The sequence below is a fragment of the Nannospalax galili genome, unplaced genomic scaffold, assembly GCF_000622305.1.
Source record: "Nannospalax galili isolate Female #2095 unplaced genomic scaffold, S.galili_v1.0 scaffold2355, whole genome shotgun sequence".
Classification (NCBI taxonomy): domain Eukaryota; kingdom Metazoa; phylum Chordata; class Mammalia; order Rodentia; family Spalacidae; genus Nannospalax; species Nannospalax galili.
In genome coordinates, this window is record NW_008335454.1 from 73,951 (window position 1) to 97,061 (window position 23,111).

The 23,111-nt window shown below is 43.8% G+C and overlaps 2 protein-coding genes across 2 annotated transcripts; both read right to left on the reverse strand.

Moving 5' to 3' along the window:
- Positions 1 to 9,144: 9,144 nt before the first annotated feature.
- Positions 9,145 to 10,358, reverse strand: LOC103731903 (ras-related protein Rab-12-like). The gene is given in 2 exon segments (XM_008830402.3): positions 9,145 to 9,731; positions 9,734 to 10,358. Coding segments are annotated over 2 exon segments (726 nt in total). The 5' UTR covers positions 10,206 to 10,358; the 3' UTR covers positions 9,145 to 9,477.
- Positions 10,359 to 18,638: 8,280 nt separating this feature from the next.
- On the reverse strand, positions 18,639 to 19,976 carry LOC103731904 (mRNA decay activator protein ZFP36L2-like). Its single transcript, XM_008830403.1, has one exon. It carries the CDS (start codon positions 19,974 to 19,976, stop codon positions 18,639 to 18,641), a length of 1,338 nt encoding a protein of 445 aa, XP_008828625.1.
- Positions 19,977 to 23,111: the final 3,135 nt, after the last annotated feature.

Sequence of the window (23,111 nt, forward strand, 5' to 3'; positions counted from 1 at the left end):
TCTATTTTTATTTTAGAGATAGGAGTCTTTATTGTATTTTATTTCAGTTAATTTTATTGTAGTTATCACATGTCAGTGAAGTTTCTCCAAATAACTGCTTCTTTTCAGTTTTCCCTATTTGTAAATTTTCATAAATAGAGTGATTAGTGTTGTCGCTATGTAGGAAAAAGCATATTTTGGTCGGAGGGGGGGACAAGGAAATATGCCATTGTGGTGATGTTGAAATGTTATAAGGATAAATAATATCTTTATATCTTTCCACTAAGTGAGAACTACTTTTGAAGTTTTTTTTTTGTTTGTTTGTTTGTTTTTTCATTTAAAAATAACCTCCCCTGGCCGGGCGTGGGAGCGCACGCCTTTAATCCCAGCACTTGGGAGGCAGAGACAGGTGGATCTTTGTGAGTTTGGGGCCAGCCTGGTCTACATAGTGAGTTCCAGGACAGCTGGAGCTACAGGGAGACCCTGTCTCAAAAAGACAAAAAACAAAACAAAAAATAACCTCCCCTGATTGTTTTGTATTTGGTAAGGATCACAAGTTCTGGCTTTTGCCTTTTTTAAAATTAAATTTTTGTGAATCTCATACACAACATCTTAATCATCTTTATACCCATCACTGTCCCATAGCCCCTCCCACCCCCACTGATTTCATGCATTTTATCATTTATGTTAAGGCTTATCAAATCAAGTTAGTATCTTCTGATGTCCTTCAGTGCAGGTTCATCCACTGGGATCTAGTCAACCTGTCTAGACTCACTCCCTTAAAGAAGATCAGCGCTTTTAAAAAATATATGAGGGCTGGAGAGATTGTTCAGTGGTTAAGAACACTGGCTGTTCTTGCAGAGGGTCCGGGTTTGATGCTCAGCACCCACATTATGGCTAACAACTGTCTGTAACTCCAGTTCCAGGGCATCTGACACCCTCTTCTGACCTTCAGGGGCATTTTCATGAAACGGACGCACTTACATACATGCAGGCAATACACTCATACATATAAAATAAAAATAATAAATTAAATATTTTTAAACACCCAGAATCCAAGATGGTTAAGTGAGTTTACATCAAAGGCAGTATTGCTGGCTACAGATTTTTTTCACCAATCCTTTCCCTGATTCCTGCATGAGACTCAGAGAGCCTGGCTGCAGTTTTTCCTCATCCTCAGAAAGGTATGAGAGATTTCCAGTTCTCTCATGTGGGCCCTAATTTCCTCTCTTCAGAACCCCTAATCATGTTGTCTGTCTCTGATGCTGGGGCCCCTAATTCTCTTCAGAACCCCTACCATGCTGTTGTCTACTTGTCTGTCCATGGAGTTAATAGCTTTTATAATAAAAGCCTTACTCCACGGCAATCTTTGTCAGTACCTCTTGAATGTCCCCATCCCAAACCTTCCAGTAACTCAATATCACAGAGTTACATAGTTGAGTGGGGACCAATCTTATATTTATGAAATCATCATGTGGTTTGCCTTTCAATATTGCTGATGGGGAGAATTACATTGCTTTCTAAGTATTCAGCCAACCCTGAATTCCTAGAATAGAACCACTTTGGTCAAAAGTTTTGGAGAATAACTTAAATTGGTTTGTTGATGTTCATGTTTCTTTGAGGTACACAATATACCTTGCTATTTTATGTCATATTTGATGCAGGCTTTGGTACTAGGGTTTATGCTGATCTTAGAGAATGAATTAGAAGGTATTAGATAACATAAATACTTCCTTTAAAGTTTGATCTAAGGAGTGATTACATTTTATTTTCAAATCCTTGTCCCATTAGCCACTATTTGCGTGCTTTTAATGTATGTGGCAATTCTTTCACAAAAAAAGCATTTTTTATATTTTTGGCTTTATTTTTACTTTTTATTTTATGTGTATGTGTGTCTTGCCTGCATGTATGTAAGTGCACCCATGTCATGCAATGACATGTATGTAAGTGCACCATGTTTAAGTGCTGAGAAACAAATCCAGGTCCCCTGCAGAAGCAGCCAGTGATCTTATCTGCAACTCTCTAGCCCCTATTTTGCTTTTTTTTGTCTTTTTGAGACAGGGTCTCTCTGTAGCCCCAACTGTCCTGGAACTCACTATGTAGACCAGTCTGGCCTTGAACTCACAGAGATTCACCTGCCTCTGCCTCCCGAGTGCTGGGATGAAAGGAGTGCACCACCACGCCTGGCTTATTTTGCTTTAAAATAACAAAATAGGGGCTGGAGAGATGGCTCAACGATTAAGAACACTGGTTGTTCTTGCAGAAAACCTGGGTTCAAATCCCCCACGACGACCTTGTCCAGCAGGAAGTGGCAAGACTTTTTTATACTTTACTGTATTTTAATAACAAATGTACACAGAAGATAGATAACAGTAAAACACATATTTGCATATAGAACAGCTCAGAAAAGTTTAGTGAATGTATGAAATCTACTGTATGATAAAAGATGCTATAAACACCATTTAGTTGCCAGCAATAAACATTTATTTTTTTTTTAACTCCAAATACTGGCATTGTCCCCAAAATGTTTACACATGTGCCTGTAACTGTTGTATGATAGATGAAGAAGCCGATGGATGAATCAGGTTGATCAGGAGAAAGCACTCAGTGGGACAGAATTTTATTTTCCACGGACAAAGTTCCCTTTGGGAGAGGGAAAAAATGTCCACCCACAGATCGTGAGCTGGGGTCTTTTATTGGGGGGGGCTTCAGGGGGTGCAGAAGGTGGGAAGATATATTTTTTAAAGATTAGGTGGTTGGGGGGGGAGAAGCGGGAGAGTGGGACTGTTAAAACCTGCCCCCTTTTGAGATCAAAGGGGAAGCCTGCTGTGCTGACCAAACTGTGGAGAAATGTCTGCTTTTGACTTCAAAGATCAGGGTGCTCTTCTCAGGGGCCTGCAGAACCATGAAGCCCTCTTGATGAGTGGGTGGGACTGCTGTGTATCTGAACCCTAACATTCCAGCCTTTTGTGTTATAGGGTAGGGAGTGCCATTGCTGTCTTGCTACTTCCTGCTGGACAAGGTCGATGGGGCGTCGGGGCTGGATTAGGGGTCAATCAGACAGGGGGGGTTACCTCTTTGTGCATCTCAACAGGGTCCTTGATAGCTGACAGGCACTCATATACATGTGGAGGGAAGGAAAGTAACAGCTGATTAAAATTAGTATGAGAGTAAGAGTTAATTTTTGGATTTTGGTCCTGAAAATATCTGAAGAGGCAAGGAGCAGTGGTCAACACCAAGGGAATAGCTCTTTTGTTATTTTTTCCCCTCTTCCAAGGCTGGACTCGAGAGTGATGGACTCAGGATTTGTTTTCAGGCATTTTGATAGCTGTTGGCATGGTTAGAATCAGTGTCAGTTACCTCTCAAAGGTGTCTAGATAGGGAGAGAAAATAAATTTAGCCATCATTTAACTTTTTAGGCTAGAACAATAGTTGGTTGTCTCCCTTAGCTGTAGGTGGGCACTACAGTATTGCTCACCAAGATTTGAAGTCTTACATCTGAGTAGTGTTGTCTTATTAGGAACAAAATCATCAATGAGATATAATTGTCTAAATAGCATAAGAACTTAAGTCTAATGTCTCGGTTTTATGATCTCTCGAACTATTAAAATATACTGATGACTTTAATCTTTGGTTATACTTTCCTTTTGGGTGTTTAAGACCATACTGTTGGCCCCAAAACCCAATTTATTTGTACTCTTAAGGTCATATGAGGATTTGGTTCTCAGGGATCATATGGGCTTGGGGGGATCCCCTGGCTCCTCAGGCTTTTCTTTTACCAATTCCATCTATGTGAAGATAAGTCAATAGGTCCTGCTTAACCAGGGTTTTGCTTGGAAGCATGGAGGAAATGTTTCCTCTGTGTTGACCCTCCTCTTTGAGGACTGGACACTGGTTCAAATCCATCTTCTGGGGTCTCCATGGCCTCCCTGAACACGAGGCCAGGTGAGTCACCAAAGTTATGGGACATTTTGAGAGATGCTCCATAGCTCCTGAACTTGTTTGATCTTGGAGGGCAAGGAACAAAAATTTGTACCTTTAAGTCCCTCTGACCAGATTAATATAGGCCTTATAGTCTGGATATTAAACATCCAACAAGGTTAGTTATACCAGTCCAGTACTTTTAATTATTATGTGCTATGTAGATAGAGCTTGGGCAACATCCTTATATAAACCTTGACTAGACATCCTTAGACTAATTGACTAAGCTATGACCTTAGAAATTTTAAGATTATCTACATATTATCTTTATCTCATTTCAAATTTATAGAAACACAGTGGGTAGGTGTAGTGGGGAATGGCTGAGGTAGGGTTCAGAGGGAAGAATAGCCATAGGGTCAGTAGAAAACTCATTCCTGGATTGGTGTTAAGGGAGGGGTCCTCAAGATTTTTAATTTAAGAGACCCGATACTGTTAATTTAAGAGACCTGATCTGTTTAGATTTGTTAGGAGAATATGCCTACATATGTGTCCACAAAGATTTACAAGTAGTTTCAATTATTTCATGCCACACATAATTTTTCTAAGACCTTGTTTAATTTACCTTCAATTGCTGTGACAAAACACTCTGATCAGTATACCAACTTGGGGAGGAAAAGTGTTGGGACTCAGGATTGCTTTGCTTAGTGGGGGACCTACTGGCTTCAGGGCAGAGAGATTTGATTGGCGACAGAGTCTTGGACCCTGTGTCTTTTCAACAAGCTGTTTATTATTTAATTCAGATGGTTTTTATACATCCCAAAGAACTAGCAGTTACGTGGAATATGGCAGTCACAAAGATTTAGGGTACAAAGAAACAGGACATTTAGTCTGTTAGTTGGTGCCAGAGGGATTCTTACACTTTTACTCAAGGTTATCAGTGCCCATCCGGTAATTTAGTGGCCACAATGTTTTCTTTCTTAGAGCTAAAAGCATGGCGAACTTTTAGCTTTTAGCTCAGGAGTAAACCTTTAACCTGGCCTAATCTCTTAGCTAAGGATAGCTGAGTTATTTGTTCAGGACAAGGAGATAAGCTAAGGGTTGTTGACGAAGATGCTTTCCCACCGAGCAGGGAGCCTGCACTTATGACCAGGCCTCTTTCTCCTGCCAGTCTGGCAGTGTTCTGCAAGACAGGGATTATCACAGCTACTGTTTTCAGTGCCCCTCCCTTTAGCAGAGAATGCAGCCTGGACTTAAAAGTTTTAGACTCATCTCACCCTAGGGCCTGGCATCCTGGTTTTCTACAGAAAGGGTTTATTTGGCTTACATCCCCCGGGTCACAGTTCATCACTGAGGGAGCTCAAGGTAGTGGACTGAGCCCTCCCACATCACTCAATAATCAAGAAGATGTCTCACAGACATGGCCACAGGCCAGTCTAATGGAGGCAATTCACCAGCTGAGGCTCCCTCTTTCTAGGTGTCCCAAGTTGACAACTAAAGCTACCCAGCACAGACCTTTACACATTTTTAGCCAGTCACTGCCTTGTATATTTATGTCCAAGATATCAATTGATAATTTTTTTAAGAGCTGGCTTTGTAGGATGCGTGTGCTAGTGCACACCTTTAGTCATATCACTTGGGAGGCAGAAGCAGGCAGATCACTGTGAGTTCTAAGATCACTGGGTCTACAAAGTGAATTTCATGCCAGGAAAGGCTACATAGTGAGACCCTGTCTCAAAGCAAAACAAAAATGAAAACAAAGAACTGGCTTTGCTTTACAATTAAGATACTGTCTCTGGGTTGTTGTTGCTATTGTTGGAATTTTTTTCTGAGACATGGTCACCCTGCAGCCCCAGTTGGCCTGGAACTGGCCAGGTAGACCAAGACATCTGTCTTGCCTCTACCTCCTGAGTGCTGGGATTAAAAGCATGTGCCAGGGGCTGGGGAGATGGCTCAGCAGTTAAGAGCACAGGCTGCTCTTGCAGAGGACCAGGGTTTGATTCCACATGGTAGTTAACAGCCGCCTGGAACTCCAGTTCTATGAGATTTGACACACTCTTCTGTCCTCTGTGGGTATTGCAAGACATGGGTGCACTTGCATATATGCAGGCAATACATGCATACACATAAAAAATAATAAATAAAGTATTTTAAAATGCATGTGCCAACACTGCCGGCAGTCTCTTGGGTTTAATATGACTATTTGTAAGATAAAAGATTTTAAACAAACTATTAAATTGCTATCAATATTTTTATATATTTATTCTATCAGCAATGATTTTGTTAAAAACATAGCGCCCAAATTACAACTATTGTGATGAAAAGTGTCCGTTTGTAAAGTAGGTGCTTAGAACATGGATGAATAATTTTATTTCTTATAATTACATTAACCCATGCTATGTCTGAAAGAGAAAACAAAGCCATCATTACAGTAAAACTGCAATGAGCAAAGTAACCATGTTGCTTGTGGTTTCAATTTGAAGCTCTAGTGTTGACTTTGACTTTACTCTCCCTAAATGTGCAGAACCAGCTACTCCCTCCTGCAGAGGTGGAGACAAGTCTTTTTGCCCAACACTAACCACAGGTTTTGAATTATGAGCTGAAACTTGGAGCAGACAGAGAGGCAGTGATGGTTGTTTGTGAGGAAAATAAGAATGACAAGGAGTTTGCTTTGAGTATCTGTGAGACCAGGGAAGGTGAGCTTTCTTTCCTTTATTCTTGTTCTTCCTCCCTAGTTCTCTGTTCTCTGCTGGAACAATTGACACCAAGGAAACACTGACCCTTCTGCTTCCATGCTACTCCCCAGTGGCTCCTTTAAGCTGGGTCCTTTCTTAATCTCAAGACAGCCCAGAGCAGATTCACAACATCCTCAATAGATCCCTGTTCTAAAAGCCTTTCCTGAAGCGCCAAATCCTGAGCCACAAAGCTATGACAGATGGTGAAGCTATACAGACACTCTGGGGTTACTTGATATGACACACGTTCATTGTTGATCTCAGGTGAAAACAAATTATTCTTGATGTACTACATACTTGTATGGACCCCAAATCTGAGTGAGTCTATCGGGTTGATGATGGATGGTTTTCTTAATTTGTCTCTTCATTGCTGTGACAAAACACTCTGACCACTACCAACTTGTGGAGGAAATGGTTTATTCAGCTTATTATCTCCTGGGTTACAGTTCATTAGGGAGCCCAAGGTAGGAACTCAAGGCAGGAACCTGGAAGCAGGAGCTAGAGCACAGGCCATGGAAGAATGCTGCTTACTGACTTGCTTCCCTGGCCCCTGCTCAGCTTGCTCTCTCATCCAACACAGGCCCACCTGTCCAGGGGTGGCACCACCCACAGTGGGCTGGTCCCTCTCACATCACTCAACAATCAAGAAAATGCCCCACAGACACGGCCACAGGCCAGTCCAATGGAGGCAATTCCCCAATTGAGGCTCCCTCAACCCAGGTGTGTCAAGTTGACACTAAAGCTGTCCAGCACAATGGTGTAGCCAACAATCATTGTCTAGGTGCCATCTGGGCTCCATACAGCCATGCAACAGCGTTGTATGTCTATAAGATACCAGCATTATGTCACCATGACCCCAGAGCCACTAATACTGGAGTACACATGAACCATCTCTCTAGGGGTTTGGCAGCCCTTGGGGTGGGGTTATTTGTGGCCACCACTAGAACAGCAATTGGTAGCTATATATAATGTATTGTAACAGGTAGAATCCATCACTGGTTCTAGTTCTGTAATAGTGAAACCAGGTTAGCCAATAATGGGTTGGATTGAAGGCCCTTTGAGCAAGGTTTCTTTGGGAGTGACACAGAATCAAACTCTTCAAATATGGCATGCATATTTACAGCAATGTCAGGGTGGTGTCTATAAAGGTCTGTCACCAATGACATGAAGACTGTCCTTCCACAGTCCTGCAGAACTGCTTGGAGATGTGTAAGCCTTCCAAGATAACTGAGTGATGGGGACTGTGGCTACTCTACAAATGAGGTGTATTCATAAAACTTGAATGGGAGAGTGGAGGAAATGATGGGGGGCATTGTGCAACACAATCAGTATAAAAATGGGGGCCACTTGAAGGATGGGCGGACAAGGAAGACACACAGTCCAGTTTTAGTTCAGTTATGAGAATTTAAAGTGCAAGGACATTCTGAAGGTAGAAGCAGAGCAACCACCTTATTTTTCATAAATATTTATTACTTTTATATGTATGAGTGCTTTGCCTGCATGTAAGTGCACCCATGTCATGCAATGCCTGCAGAGACCAGAAGAGGGTGTCTGATCCTCTGGAACTGGCGTTATGGATGTTTGTGAACCACCTTGCGGGTGCTAGGATTCAAACCGAGGTCCTCTGGAAGAAGAGCAAGTGTTCTTAACCCCTGAGCCATCTCTCCGGCTCCTGCAACCACCATATTTTTTTTGTCCTTCATAAATACAAAATTTTATTTGCACTTCATTAGTGTAGAAAGACCACGATGCTTCTCATACCACAACACTTGGGACACATTCAAATACATACTTATTTACCTTGACTAAACAAAACAGCGTAGTTTAATAAAAGATATACCAAAGATAGAGTTCACAAATTCATAATCAGATCCCCCCCCCCAAAAATGAACACAGTCTAGGCTTGATAGGAGTGAGCTTCAGCATAAAGGGGAGCGTTGCTCATTACAAAATACAGAATGTTTAGGCAAATACACGTGTGTTCTTTGATATAGTAAAATGTATCTCTTTAAAATTCCTTTAAACAGGATTTATGTAGGACAGCAGCGTGGCTTTAAAATCTTTTTCTAATGTTTCAAAAATCCTTCTTTCAATTTTTTGGGGGTGTGATGCCGGGAATTGAACCCTGGCATGCTGGGCAAATGCTCAAATGCTGAGCTACATCCCCAGTTCACCAGTTCTTTCTTTGTTGAATCTTTATTTATCGTTCTGAAAAGCCTAAGTCATATCCATCAGGGAACCCAGAGATTCTGCAGGCCCGGGACCAAGTCAAACTCAGGCCTCTAATCAGGACTACCCTCTCATCACAGAATCAATAAATAACCTCAATGGCAGCTCTGGAGGGTGCTTTGAGGTGGCAGACACACTCCAAACCTCAAGTTGCTACAGCTGGAGGAAAGTCTTGTAAATAAAGAAAAAGCAGTTATTGTAGCTTCTTTTTGAAAAAAATCCTTAGTTTTTACAAATTTTCTTTCAACAGTAAGCAAAGCACCATGTTCTCTTTTTTATCAGAATATCTGTCCTCATAATTAACAAGGACAATTATGTTACTTAAGAAACCATCTACCTTCTTCTCTCCCATTCTTCATATATTAGAAGTACTACATCTCCCAGTGTAGGTACACTAGACACTGGGGCGATGAAGGAAACAGAATTTGGAGGGAAATATGTAACTTATAACCCAAACTTACCCAGGATTGCATATTTGCATATTTACAAGTTAGTGTATAGCTCTGACTTGGATTACAAAGTGTGAAAGGAAATTGTCAAAATGATTGTAGTGCGGAAGAGAATGTTTTCCCCTTTCTAGGAATTTTTTGCTGCACTTTGTCTGCAAAGTAGCAAATCAACAGCATCGGACGTGCAGTCGAGGTGGAGGCAGTTCTGGTGGGATATCTGGCTCTGGTTGTAACGAGAGGATGCTATTGGACAACTCATTCCTCAAAATATCCAGAGGCATCTTTTTCAGAATGTCATCAACGAGTTTCAGAAATATCTCATCCACATTGAAGTTATCCTTGGCGCTGGCTTCACAGAACCGCATCCCAGCTATCTGCTGTGCAAACTTTTCTCCTTGCTGTCTGGTGATTTCTCTGTTTAACAGTCCAGCTTATTTCCAACTAAGAGAAGCTCTGCATCTTCAGAAGCATACTTGTCAATCATTTTCATCTATTTCGGCAAGTCATCAAACGTCTCCTTCTTGGTGATATCATACACTAATATGATTCCCTTGGCACTTCTGTAATAAGCTGAGGTAATGCTGTTAAATCTCTCCTGACCTGCTGTGTCCCAGATCTGTAATCTAATTTTCTTTCCTCTTGGCTCTACAGTCTTGATTTTAAAGTCAACACCCACGGTGGACTTGCAGGCCTCGCAGAAGGTGTCGTCGGTAAAGCGCTCCATCAGGCTGGTCTTGCCCACGTCCCGGGAGCCGATGATGATGACCTGCAGCTTGAAGTCCGCCGGCCTGGGGGGCTGCTTCCTCCGGCGCCCCTGGCCGCCCGACAGCGCCGGAGAGCCCGCGCCCAGGCCGCCGCCCCCGGCCGGCCTGTGCAGCGCGGCGCCGGGATCCATGCACTCATACGGCTCGCGCTCGGCCCGCCGTCGGCCGTGCGCCCCGGGATCCGGCGCCCCCTCGGCCCCGAGCTCAGCGTCCGCCCCCTCGAACGGTCCCGGCGGTCCGCGGGCTCCGCGCTGCAGCTGTGTGACCTGCCGGCTGCCCTCTGCCCGCTCCGCGCTGCTGCCGCCGCCGCCGCCACCGCTGCCCCCGCCGCCGGGTGGGGAGCAGCTACTCCGCAGCAGCGGCAGCAGCATCCCGGACAAGGAGGGGCCGCAACCACCATATTTTAATTAAAGAATTTAAGGATGTCAGCTATGGTGGTACACATCTATTATTCCTGCTCTTGGGAGGCTTAGATAAGGGGATTGTGAATTCAAGACAAGCCCAGACTATGTAGAGAGAAAAAGAAAAAAAAAAAACAAATGAACAAACTTGTTAAGATGTGGAGCTTACTTTCCAGAAAGGTATAAACATGAGATTAAATATGTGGATATAAAGTCAGAATATTTTGTTAAATATTACAGAAAAAAATAAAGGAGAAGACCAGGATGTAGTGGGTGTAGTGTGCATTCGTAGATAGGAAGAGCAGTGATTGCCTTCATAGATGGCCTTACTGACAAGGTAGCATTGTAGCGAAGATGTAAAGAAAGTATGTAAACAAGCCAGTTGACTAGCTAAGGAATGGTAAAATCATAGGCTCTGAAACACATGAATATCTGGCTTGTTCAAGGAACTGGAGGCACTTCTTCCCAGTGCAGAGACAGTTGTCAATTCAGAGAACCCAGAGCTTCATCAGGAAAGTGTGGACTAATGTTTTTACTTAATCTGGCACACGAGACAGTTAAGTATCTCAGTTTTCCTGTCGATGCTGCTCACCCTCTGCCTGCAGAGCAGTCCAGGCACCCTCCCAGTCTGTACCCGTGCTCTGGACAGTCTAGTTGTCTACCTTCCCCATATATAGTAAGAACTTGCAGGATACTGTTGTTCCCTTTGTCTAAAAGATCTTGTCTTTGTTTCCTTTAACCATAACATGAAGCTTCCATATTACTCTGCACTTGAAGGAATCCTTAAACATACTGTGTCATTTTTACTCCTGTACATGTATCTTCTACTAACATGGTACCCTGTGTTCTCTGTCCTGCTTCTTTAGTTACTTCTTTCTTCTTCGGGGTCAGGTGCTCTCTCCTCCTAACACAACAGTATTGGAAAGCTTCCCCACCTGGTATTTTTCTCCATTATTTATATCAATGTTTCTTAAACATTAGCAGTGAGCAAAGTTCCACCGAGAACTTGTAAACAGATTGCTGATTTCCAACCCCCAGAGTTTCTAATTGAATGTGTCTAGACTGGAGCCTAATATAATGCTCTATTTTTTAAAAATAATAATATTTTAATGAAAAAACCCTCCTACATTTCTAGCTTTGTAGACAAAGGCAGAAGCTAAGTTCATGTTGAGTTACTGCTATACATATTTCCAATAGTTGCAGATCATTCATCTTTTTTCACCATGTCGTGCAATGCCCGAGGAGGACAGAAGAGGCTGCCGGATCCCCCTGGAACTGGAGTTATGGACAGTTATTAGCTGCCATGTGGGTGCTGGGATTCGAACCTGGGTCTTCTGTTAAGAACACAGTCAGTGTTCTTAACCACTGAGCCATCTCTCCAGCCCCCAAAGGTGCAGATTTATATTCAAATTCAAAAGTAAACTATTATATTATGTGAAATTAAAAAAGTTCAGAGAGAGGGAAAAGCCTGTACCTTATACTTTATTCTGCATGGATTGTTTCTTCATCTTCCAGGGGACTACAAGGAGTCAGTTCTCTGAAAAAGGGAGTCAGGCTATTTAAGTTCCCCTAGTGCAGTTACAGAAGAGGAGATGAATTGCTGGCAAACATCCAGTGAACACGACAGCTCCAAGCTTCTAGGAGATGGAGCATCTGGATTCTGTTCCAGCCCCCAGGATGTGGGCAGAAGCATCACTGTCACTTCGACAGAGCACCCTGTTGGCAGAGCCTGCTGGTGACCCTGCAAACTCAGGCGCAGTGCCCCTGCCTAGTAAAGCACAGATGAGGGCAGGTGGAAGTCCAGCTGCCACATTCATCACACACTAGGCTGATGGGGACTGTCTGTCACCCTCAGCATACAGTGTTTCTACTTGCATGAACACTGGGAAACAGGAAAGCCTCCTCTTTCATTTACATCTCATTCCTTCATCCTTTGGGCAGTTCCAGTCCATTCCTAACCTCTGTGGACATGTTTGGGCACTCTTGTGCTCTTGAAGGAGCACCTAAGTCCAGACCACCAGAAAACCAGTTTCTGTACATTCCATTGTTCTTTCCTCTTCTGGACAAATCCTCAGTCTTTGGGAAGGAATGGTCACTCAGTGTGGCAAGGGTGATGCTTGAAACGACGGTCAATTTTGAAAAGCCCTGGCAAAAGAGACACCCCTGTACCATCCCTGCCCCCTCTGTTTCCCCACCTGGCCCAGCAGGAAAGAAAATAAGCACAGGGAGACCAAGGCCCTGTGGTGACCAGGTAGCCAGCTCAGTGTGAAGCAGAAGCATCCTAGGGTTGTGGGATTAGAGAGAAGAAACTGGAAAGGCACCTAGCCAGGGGCCCTGTCCTCTTGGGCTAAGCATGGCAGGTGCTACAGGCAGAGAGCCCAGTCTGTCCAAAACATCCTCTATTCTCATGCCACAGCTGGCCATGCCTCCTCCTTCTTCCTGTGGAGTCCAAGGCCAAGATCCTTGGGCAGATATTTGAGCCAGCAGATGATCCAGAAGACCGTGAGTGAGAAGAGTGCATGAATTCTGGCCTCCACATCAACACTCTACTTCCTTGGGGCCCTCTGCAACATGTTCTACCTGACAAATATCAGGCTGGTGAAGTATATCACCAAGGAGATGGAAGACATGAACGATGCAGCCAGCAGTGAATGCTGAAAGCCTGCAGTTCCTAGAGCTTTCTCAGACACTTAGTTCCTTAGACCCAGGGAGTATGTTGTGCTAACTGCAGTGCACAGTTTGCTGTAGCCTGAGCCTGAGGCTGAGGAGTGACTGTGGCCTCTAGCATTCCTGATAAAAGGTGTGCAGTTATACAAGCAAGCTGGGGTGTTGCAAAAGCAGTTGTGGCAAATTTCAGAGTAGTAGACATCCAGCAGAAAGAGGCCAGGGCCTTCATAACTGTGTCCTGGTCTCCGGAGTCTATGCTGATCCTGACCCTTTACAGAATCTCTGGCTCTGGCTACAGAGCCTCTGGCTCCTGTCTGGTTAGTGGAGCTGCTCCAGATCTCAAATAATCTTTGATTTTCTCTTTAAAAAAGAAGTGAGGGCTGGTGAGTTGGCTCAACGGGTAAAGGTGCTGGAAGCCAAGTCACCTAAGTTCCATCCCCTGGACCCACATAGTGGAAGAGAAAGGCTGACTCCTACAATTGGCCTCTGGCCTCCACATGGGTGCTGTTGCACAAGCTCCTACACATATGCACAAACACAAAAACGTAATAGCTTAAAATTATTTTTATTTTTTTATTTTATGTGCATGAGTGTATTGTCTGGCTGTGTATAAATGCACCCATGTCCTGCAATGTCTGAGGAGGTCAGAAGAGGGCATCGGATCCCTTTGTTACCTGCCATGTGGATGCTGGGAATCAAACCCAGGTTTTTTGCAAGAGCAGCCAGTGCTCTTAACTGCTGAGCCATTTCTCCAGCTCTGTAATATTTTTTTAAAAAATTGAAAAACATTCTTTAGTTGAGAATGACACCATTGTGACAAAGGGACAGCACTGGGCCTGACATGGGAGCTAACAAGTGCTTTTCATTTTCTGGAAAATTCCAAAATTTTGATTTCTAAGCTGTTCAGGTGTTGCTGATCCTGAACAAGAAGTCGCAGTTTGAGAAAAGTTGGTTGATATGTAGCCCTACTTCACTTATCCTCACTATAATGCTAGTTCTACATGTAAGACCAATGAATTCATCTTTTTCATCGTGATATACCTAGGGCTTAGAAGAGTGCTTAGCTCTCCTGAGGGATACACACTATCTTTTACCACCTCACAGGGGCTGAGGAATAGGAACTGGAGTTCGGCCCGAAAGTCAGAAAAAGGAGGCCCTATACCTTGTTGCCAGTGCTTATGGTGTCAGCAACATGCTGAACCTTGTGCACTGAATTTTAGCTTTCTTCGAGAGGAGGATGGATTCTAATGAAACTCAGGTGCAAGATACTCTTCTGGGACTCAGTCCCCTGTCCTATACGCAAAGAGACTCCTCAGAAAGGCTCTCAACTATGAGGCTTCGCAGGGCAAGAAAAGCAGGAGGGGGCCCCAGTCATCCTTGGTAGCTGTTGAGTAGGAAGTGCTTCTGAGTTCCCAGAGTTAGGCCAACATTGAACTATGACCCAAGGTCTCTTGGTGGGACAGAGCAGAAGGGTATTTGGACCAACTCACAGAACGCATGACACAAAAGTCTTTGTGAGCTGTACTGAACTTTCTCCTTGCAAGATGCCTTTTTCTATTTCCCAAAGATGGGAAGCATCCTACACTGAGAGCAAATTTATCCTTGTTTCCCATGGACACATGGATGTGAAGCCAAGAAGCAGTCATAAGTAGTTTACGAAAGAAGGCAGGTGACCAGTTTTTCTGGGAGAATACTGAAGTCAGATTCCAAAATACTCTTACCTATCAGGTTTATGCAGGATAAAGTAGAATTTTGTATACATGTCCACAAGTCTCCACATATCATTCAGTGCTCTGTCTGAAAGGATGTTGAAGAATCTTGAGCTGTGTCTATGCATTTGCTGCTGCTGAGGAAGATGTATAGTAGTGATAGAGGGAGTTTCAATCTTTTGTTAAAACTGATTTTATTTTTATTTTATGTATGAGTGTTATGCCCGCATGTATGTAAGTGCAGTGTGTGTGTAGGTCAGAAGAGGCCATCAGATTCCCTGGAACTGGAATTACAGATGGTTCTTTGCTACCTTGTGGGGGTTTGGATCCAAACTCAGCCAGTGCTCTTAACCATTGATTCATTTCTCCAGCTCCAATGGAGGGAGTTTAAAGAGGTTTCCTGAGCAGCTATGATGACATTTGCACTCTTACTTGGACAGGTCACCCACAGATGAAACTGATGACATGGATGCTCCATTCACCAGTCATAAGAAACTTATGGGGAAGAAGTGGCTATTGTCTTTGACATGGACAATATGGTCAGAGAAGTGATGATATATGCTCATGTCTACACATGTGGTCAGTGTAGGACTTCTGCATAGTGAGTTTTTTTGTATTTGATGTGAAAAGTGTGACTTTTGTTTACTTGTGTCACAGGAAACTCCCAGGTGAAGTCTATCAGGGGAACTGTGACTGTTGTGTCCACTGACTACAGCTGGATTAATGAATAAATCTTCAGTACTGATGTGGAAAGTGGTCATGTCCCAGTGAACATTGGAACAAATGTCATTGGTCTTGTGGAAGAAAGTAAAGCAATTCATGCACTGAAAACAATCAAGGTAAGACTGTTTACCACTTGGAGTCTCTTATCCTAGTGGGATTTTGATCTTACTTGGATTAACACAAACATTTATGTGGATGTAGGGTTAAAGTTGACATACAACTTCCGTGAGCTCATATGACCTTCTGTTCTAATTTATTCCCCCATCCAAAAATTCTATTGAGGGAAAAATTACAAAACATTTATAGTATGGTGTTTATAGTCACAATCTGTAATGAACTGGTTCCCTTAAATATATTAGATCTCAAACTGACTCATCTTGTCATGCTAAAAAGCCTACTTCTGGGGTTGGGAGTTTAAAATGCTCATGGAGGAGTGCACTTGCCTATTAAGTACAATGCCCTGGATTTGGTCCTAAGCTTTGAGAAAAAGACAAAACAAGGACAAAATTACTAAAAAAAAAATCAAGAGTTGGAGAGATGATAGCACAGTGTTTAAGTGCTTAAGAGTACTGGCTGCTCTTGCAGAGGACCTGGGTTTGATTCCCAGTACCCACATGGCAACTAGCAACTGTCTGTAACTCCAGTTCCAGGGGATTTGACACGCTCTTCTGACCTCCTCGGGCAGTGCACGACATGGATGCACTTACATACACCTGGGTAATACACTCATACACATAAAATTTTTTAATAACTAAATTTTAAAAAAAGCAAAAAAGGAAAAGCCTTCTTCTGTCAAATTAGGCCAGAGAGTACATACATAGTGCTCCAACTGCACCTACATACAAACTATAAGCTCCTGCTCATTTGCCATCCAGAAAACTCAGGAGGCATTCCTCCTTTTTACATGAAAAAATGATAGTACAAAGTTTGGAATCCTCTATAATTAAACTAGGGATATTCATATACTGCATGCAATTTCAGCAGTGAGAGGTGGCCTCTTCACTTTACAGCTAATTGTGTGTTTGGGGGGGGGTGAGGCATGGTCTCCCTGTAGCCACACCTGACCTGGAGCTATGTAGACAAAGCTGGTTTAGGTCTCACAGAGATCCACCTGCCTCTGCCTCTCCAGTGCTGGGATTAAAGGCATGAGCCACCAAGCCCAGTTCTATGGCTAAAATGTTTTAAGTGGCAAAAATCTCTCCTTCTGTGCAGTTGAATTCATCCTACATTCAAGCACTAAAAAAATACATAACTAGTTGAGGAAGATATAAGGTAAGTTCTTTTACACTACAGAACATACTGTAATAGGATTGGTGCAATCAGCAAACACATTTTTTGATAGTTCAAAAAGTTTGAATTAGTAAAGTATGCCAATGTAACCTGATAGCAAAGTTTGTGGTCATTTCTCCCTCTCCAAGTTGAATGGGCAGCATCATATATTCTAAGAAAACAAAAATATTTCTCAAAACTACTTCCGAAGCATCAAGACACATTTCTGTAAAGAAATCATGATCTGGGGCTGGGAAGATGGCTGAGTAGGTCAAGGAACTTGCTGCCAAGCCCAAGGACCTGAGTTGGATCTCAAATCCACATGGTAGGAGAGAACTGACTCCCACAAATTCTGTGGTCCTCACCTCCACACCAAAATAAATAAAATTAAGTTTTTTAAAAAAAAATCATGCATCCATTTGAAAGTTATATAAACAAGGAAAAAAATTTATGAAATAGTGCAATCTTTTAAATTGATGAATGAATAGGGGTTCATGGGGCCCTATTCCTCCCTGCTAAACTATTGACTCCTCAGGGGTTTTAAGGCGAGACGGAATCATTATCTTCAGATGGGTAATGACTGGTGAGCTCAGCAGGCTGCGCTGGGTACTCCCATAACCATGTTCATACAGCCAACCATGGTTCTAACTCAGTGTGCCACTAAACAAAAGAAAAAGACATGAACATGGGAAATGGACCCATAGGAGGAGGGGTGGGGGTAGGGGTTGACCAGAATTGGAGGGAGATAGGAGAGGATGGGGGTGAGAGTAACATGCATACATGTTTAAAATTGTCAAAGAACAAATTTAATACAGAACATTTTTTTACTATTTTACAACAAAACAAGCAAGTGAAGCTACAAAAGGCATATATTACCATTAAAAGAGCACAAACTTCATTTTGCCAATTGATAGCAGCAGCCATAATTTAGTATAAGACTGTCTATTACTGTTCATTATCAGTTAGACAAACTTCTATGAACAAAACTCACAATATATACTTTTCATAGTATACAACTTAAATGCATTTTTCACATTGTGTTTTGGTACAGTGGCTTAAGACTCAAGACAATTGGAAATTCAGCAGCTACTTTCCAACAATTATGAACTATACTATGCCCCAGTGCTTGCAAAGAGCAGATGAAATGGTTCTAAGCTAAATATCCACCACACTAAGTGGGGGCAAGAAAACCATTATCAAGTTTTAAAACACAAGCATCTCTTGGTCCTTCAAGACAGAGAGAACTTTGCTTTAGAAACAAAGCCAACCATAACATATAGAGCTTAGGCTTGCTATCAAGGCATATTCTTGGCAAAATACTGGATTTTAAAATCTTGTAGTTCAGCAGCTTGGTGCCAGCTGGTTTTCTAACACTAGTCAGACAAACATTAGGAATTCCTTTCAAAGTAAGAGTTTGAACTGTAACCATGCCTTTCAATAGAAAAAAAGTACTAGGCTTTCTGCCCCTAGTGTCTCAAATCATCTGAGACCTAAAAAACTGGTATTTTTTCTCTCTTCCCATCACAACTGTACTGTTCAGCAAAAAAAGTTTCTTAGCTTTTTTCTTAACAAAATGAAACTCTTCAGTATTAACAAAAAATGAGAAAACTGTCAGCAAACCTAAGGAGTTCTGAGCCCAGGGTCCCAGTGGGGCCTACAAATTCCCTGTGGCTTCGTCACCCTCACCCTAGTGTCCCCAGTAATGTAGAGAGCAAGAAGCCCCATCCACTGGAACACTGCTTCTCCTCCTCTTCTTTCTCCTCCTCCGTCTCTTCACCTCTGGAGCCCTCTTGCCTCATTTTTCGGAGATGCACAAACTGCTGAAGATGGGTAGACGGTGGCTGCTGTTGAAGTTTGGGCTCTCTGTGCTGGAGGAGTATCCCAGAGAGTTGACACAGGCCAGCAAGGAATCGAGCGGGGCGGACAGCATGTCGAACTCTGGAGACTCAGGCAGGATACACAGCTGCTGGAAGCTGAAGGGCGAGGACTGTGCCGAGGGGGTGTCAGTAGCTTTGTGGTTGGGATCTGTATCTTCAGAGTCCACGTTGGTGTCGGTGTTGCTGTTGATGTCGGTGTTGCTGTTGATGTCGGTGTCCCTGGTGATCAAGGAGGCGGTGGGCAGGGACTCTGCAATGGGTAGCGGTACAGCGGGGAGCAAGGGCACGGCCAGGGGTGCAGGAAACCCCGTCGATGCAGCAAAGCCCAACTGCTCGTTATGATAGTAGGCAGCGAAACTGTGGGTTTGGCAGGCCAGCGGCGAGAGGAAACCTCTCAGCTCAGGGCCCAAGGTGAAGGCGTTGTTGGAATAAGGAGCCGCCATCAAGCACGTGGCGCCCTGGGCTGCTGTGCAGCACATCCGGGCGCCCAAGGCTGTGGTGTAGGAGGCCTGCAGTGGCGGGCCAGTGCCCGACAGTGGGCTTTTGCGCTGCAGCGGCACCCTGAGACCTCCCGGGGTCTGGGGGTGGCTGGAATTCAGGTTGAGCCTCGGTTCCCAGGGGAGGTCCGGATGCAGAGTCTCTGAGACGCTCTCAAAAGGCGCCGCCGGCTGCTGCTCTTTCCGGTTGTGGATGAAATGGCAGCGTGTGCCATATGGGCAGAAGCCAACGCTGTGGAAGGTACGGCACAGCTCGGTCTTGTACTTGGGGTGCCGCGACAAGATGCGCAGCTCTCGGAGGCCATGAGCAAACTGGCACTTCTGACCATACTTGCAGTTGCCACACTCCTCAAAGGGCCAACACAGTTCAGTCTTGTAACGTGCCTTGCCCAGCAGGCCAAAGCTCATTCTTTGCCCCTTCAGGTGCCCCCTGCCCTCGCCATTGTGGAATGGAGCCACACCCCTGCCTGACGACTGGAGCAAGCCTTGGGAGCCCTCCCCTGACCCCGCGTAGTCTTCCCAGCACCAATTAGCAGCTCCCTGGAAGTTCCAGGGTCTAGGAGCCAAGGAAGTGACCTCTGACTGGTTAATTGGTGGAAATGGTTGGAAGGAACTTGATGTAGAGCTGCTGGGGGCAGTGGCCACCTGCGTTCCCACTGCCTTCGAATCTTGCGTGCTGCTCACGTTAGCGTTGCTCACCTTTCTCTCAGTCTTACACACAAGGTCCACATCGTAGAAGGTCCACAGAACTGCGGACATTTTTCTGAGTCCAGTCAAGTTTGGATCAGTCAGGAAAAGTTCAGAGCAGCAAGCAACTAGACGCTCCAGAGGAACCCTTGAGGCGATGCCTGGGCGCTCCAACCAAGAGAAATGATGGCGGAGGGGCAAGGAGGAGCCTAAAGTTTGCTCCAGGGGGTGGGGGGGTGGATGGCAAAGAAAAAAGGAAGCTTCAATGGGCAGGAGGGCGGGGTCCAGGAGCGCTGGGAGGAGGAAAAGAGGCGTGGTTAAGAGTGATGCTGTGTGGGTCTGTGGTTCCCAGTATGCCCCCTGGCGCTTCTGGACTGCCGGAACTTAAAAGTCTTCCAATGGGATCCCTACATAGAGCCCAGGACTTCTGCTGCCTGACCCCCAGACTGGAGGAGGGCTTTGTTCAAATTTCTCAATGCAAAAAGTTTATCAGTTTAAACATTCAAATAATACAGCGAAACATAATTATTGGACTCCGATAACTGACTACACCCACTTTTTAGTCATAGCCATTTTCCATCGCTTCCTGCCAGAACCCATATGTGGTGTAAAAAGAACTGATTTCCTAAAGTTGTTGGACATCACCACCCACGCACCAGCCTGTGCCTACACACATACACAAAATCAATCAATTAAAATAAAACTTTTTTTTGTTACATGCATTCAACTTGGAGTTAAAGCTGGTGAGATGGTTCAGCAAGTAAAGGTACTTAGAACCAAGCCTGATGCTGTCAGCCCAGGACTCGTGGTAAAATTAGAGAACCAGCTCCCTAAAGTTGTTCTTTGCCAAATCTTTGCAGAGACAAGTAACACAGGGCATCCACACAGGCCCCATCAACAAGAACAAATGGGCAAATGTAATTAAAAAATTTTTAAGTTGGCTCTTGTTATATGCATTCAAGATGGTGGAATTATGGCTGTTGAGATAGCTCAGTGAGTTCAAGTCCTTGCCGCCAAACTTCAGGGCAATGAATTAATCCCATAATTCGCATAGTAGGAGACACTATTTCAGAAAGTTGTCCTCTAAAATCTACTTGGGGGCTACGTACATACCCACCCTCACATACACATGCTAACAATAAACAAAAAAATAAATAAACGCCATTTTGTTTTATGCTTTTGGGAATATGGATTTAGGGTCATCCAGATGACTCAGCAGTTAAAGGCCCTTGTAGCCAAACCTCATGAACTGAGCTCAAGCCTCAAAAACCACATGGTAGAAGACAAGAACAGCTCCTTAAAGTTGTCCTTTGACTGCTAGATCTGTGCAGTAGCAAGTGGCATCTGGGTGTGCACACACACACACACACACACACAGAGTCAGTCAGTCCAATCAATCAGTCATTCAATCAATCATTCAATCAATCAATGACATTTTATGGTGATTCTTTCAAAGTAATAGAATTAGGGTCATGGAAAATGCTCTGTTTGTACAGGCATTTTCCAGCAAGTATGAGGATGTGAGTTCCAGTCCCCTAACTGACCTGGACGAGAGAACCAACTTCCTCCATTTGTCCCCTGACCTCCTCAGGTCCACTTTGTTGTACTCAGGAACACATGCACATACACATAAATTAAGTCCATAAATACATCATAAGTATAAAAAAATTCAAGTCATTTTCTGCTGTATGTATTCAAGGTAGTGGAATTAGGGTTGGCAAAGATGGCCAGTAAGGTAAAGGTGCTTGCCTCCAAGCTTGACAACCTAGGCACCCCACAAGTATAAAAGAAATAACTGATTTCCAACAGTGATCCTCTGACTTCCACTCCGGACACAGGCTTTGTGCCAGAAGACATAAACATAATAAACAAGCAAACAAATAATATCAAAAAACCATTTTTTCTAGTATGTATGCAATATGGTGCAATTAGGGCCAAGGAGATGATGGATCAGCAGGTAAAGGCACTTGCTGCCAACCAAGCCTGTAGACCTGAGTTGGAGCCTCAGGACCCACATGGTGGAGAGAACTGAGTCCCAAAAGTTGTCGTGAGCTTCACACATTCTCAGTGGCAGGTGCATGCTCCCTCACATGCACACATAACAAATAAAAAAAACAAATGAATAAATAAACATTTGAAGCTACCTTCTGCTGTGTGCATTCCAGGTGGTGGAGTTAGGGACAACAAGAAGGCTTACTCTGGATAGGCCACTGCCACCAAGCCTAATGACCTGACTTTGATTTCCGGGGTCCAAATGGTGGAAGGAGAGAACTTACTTTTGCAAGTTGTCCTCTGACTTCCATATCTGCTTTGTGGCATATACAGGAGTGTATGCCACACGTGCACAGGCGGGCACACACAATAAATGAGTAACAAATATATAAATGTTTATTTTACTTATTTTACTTTTTTGAGACAGTGTCTCCTTATAGCCACAGCTGGCCTGGAACTGGCTATGTAGACCAGGTTGGCCATGATCTTATAGAAATCTGCCTGCCTCTGCTTCCCAAGTACTGGGATTAAAGGTGTGCACCACCACATCCAGCTATAAATAAATGTAATAAAAACTTAAGGGTGTTTCTCCTTGTATGCATCCAGGGTGGTGGAATTAGGGCTGGAAAAATAGATCAGCTGGTAAAGGCTCTTGCTGTCATGTCTTAAAACTAGAGTTTGAGCCCTGAACACACAGTGTTGAAACAGAGAACCAATTTTCAGTTGTTCTGTAACCCACACACATACACACAACAAATAGATGAACAAATGAATGAATGAATAAGTAAATAAACAAGCAATATTTTGTTATATGCATTCAATTTGGTGGAATTAGGGCTGGTGAGATGACTCAGTAGGCAAAGTCACTTGCTGTCAAGCCTGACGCCCTGAGCTTGAACCATGAGACCCGCAGGGCAGAAGAGAGGAACGACTCCTGCAATTTGTTCTTTGACTGCTAAACCCGAAAGTAGCAACTGACAGGTGGATAGAAACAGGCCTGCATTTCTCTCTCTCTCTCTCTCTCTCTCTCTCTCTCTCTCTCTCTCCTCTCTCTCACACACACACACACACAGAGGATAAAACAAACTAAATATAATTTTAAACAGTCTTTAAAGTCATTTTCTATATTATGCTTTCAACTTTAGAGCGGCCGAAATGGCTCACCCTATACAAGTGCTTATTGCCAAGACTGAGGACCTGAGGTTGATCCCTAGG

Excerpts from the sequence above, each read along its gene's own strand:
- LOC103731904 (XM_008830403.1), bottom strand. The coding sequence starts at position 19,976 with ATGTCCGCAGTTCTGTGGACCTTCTACGATGTGGACCTTGTGTGTAAG.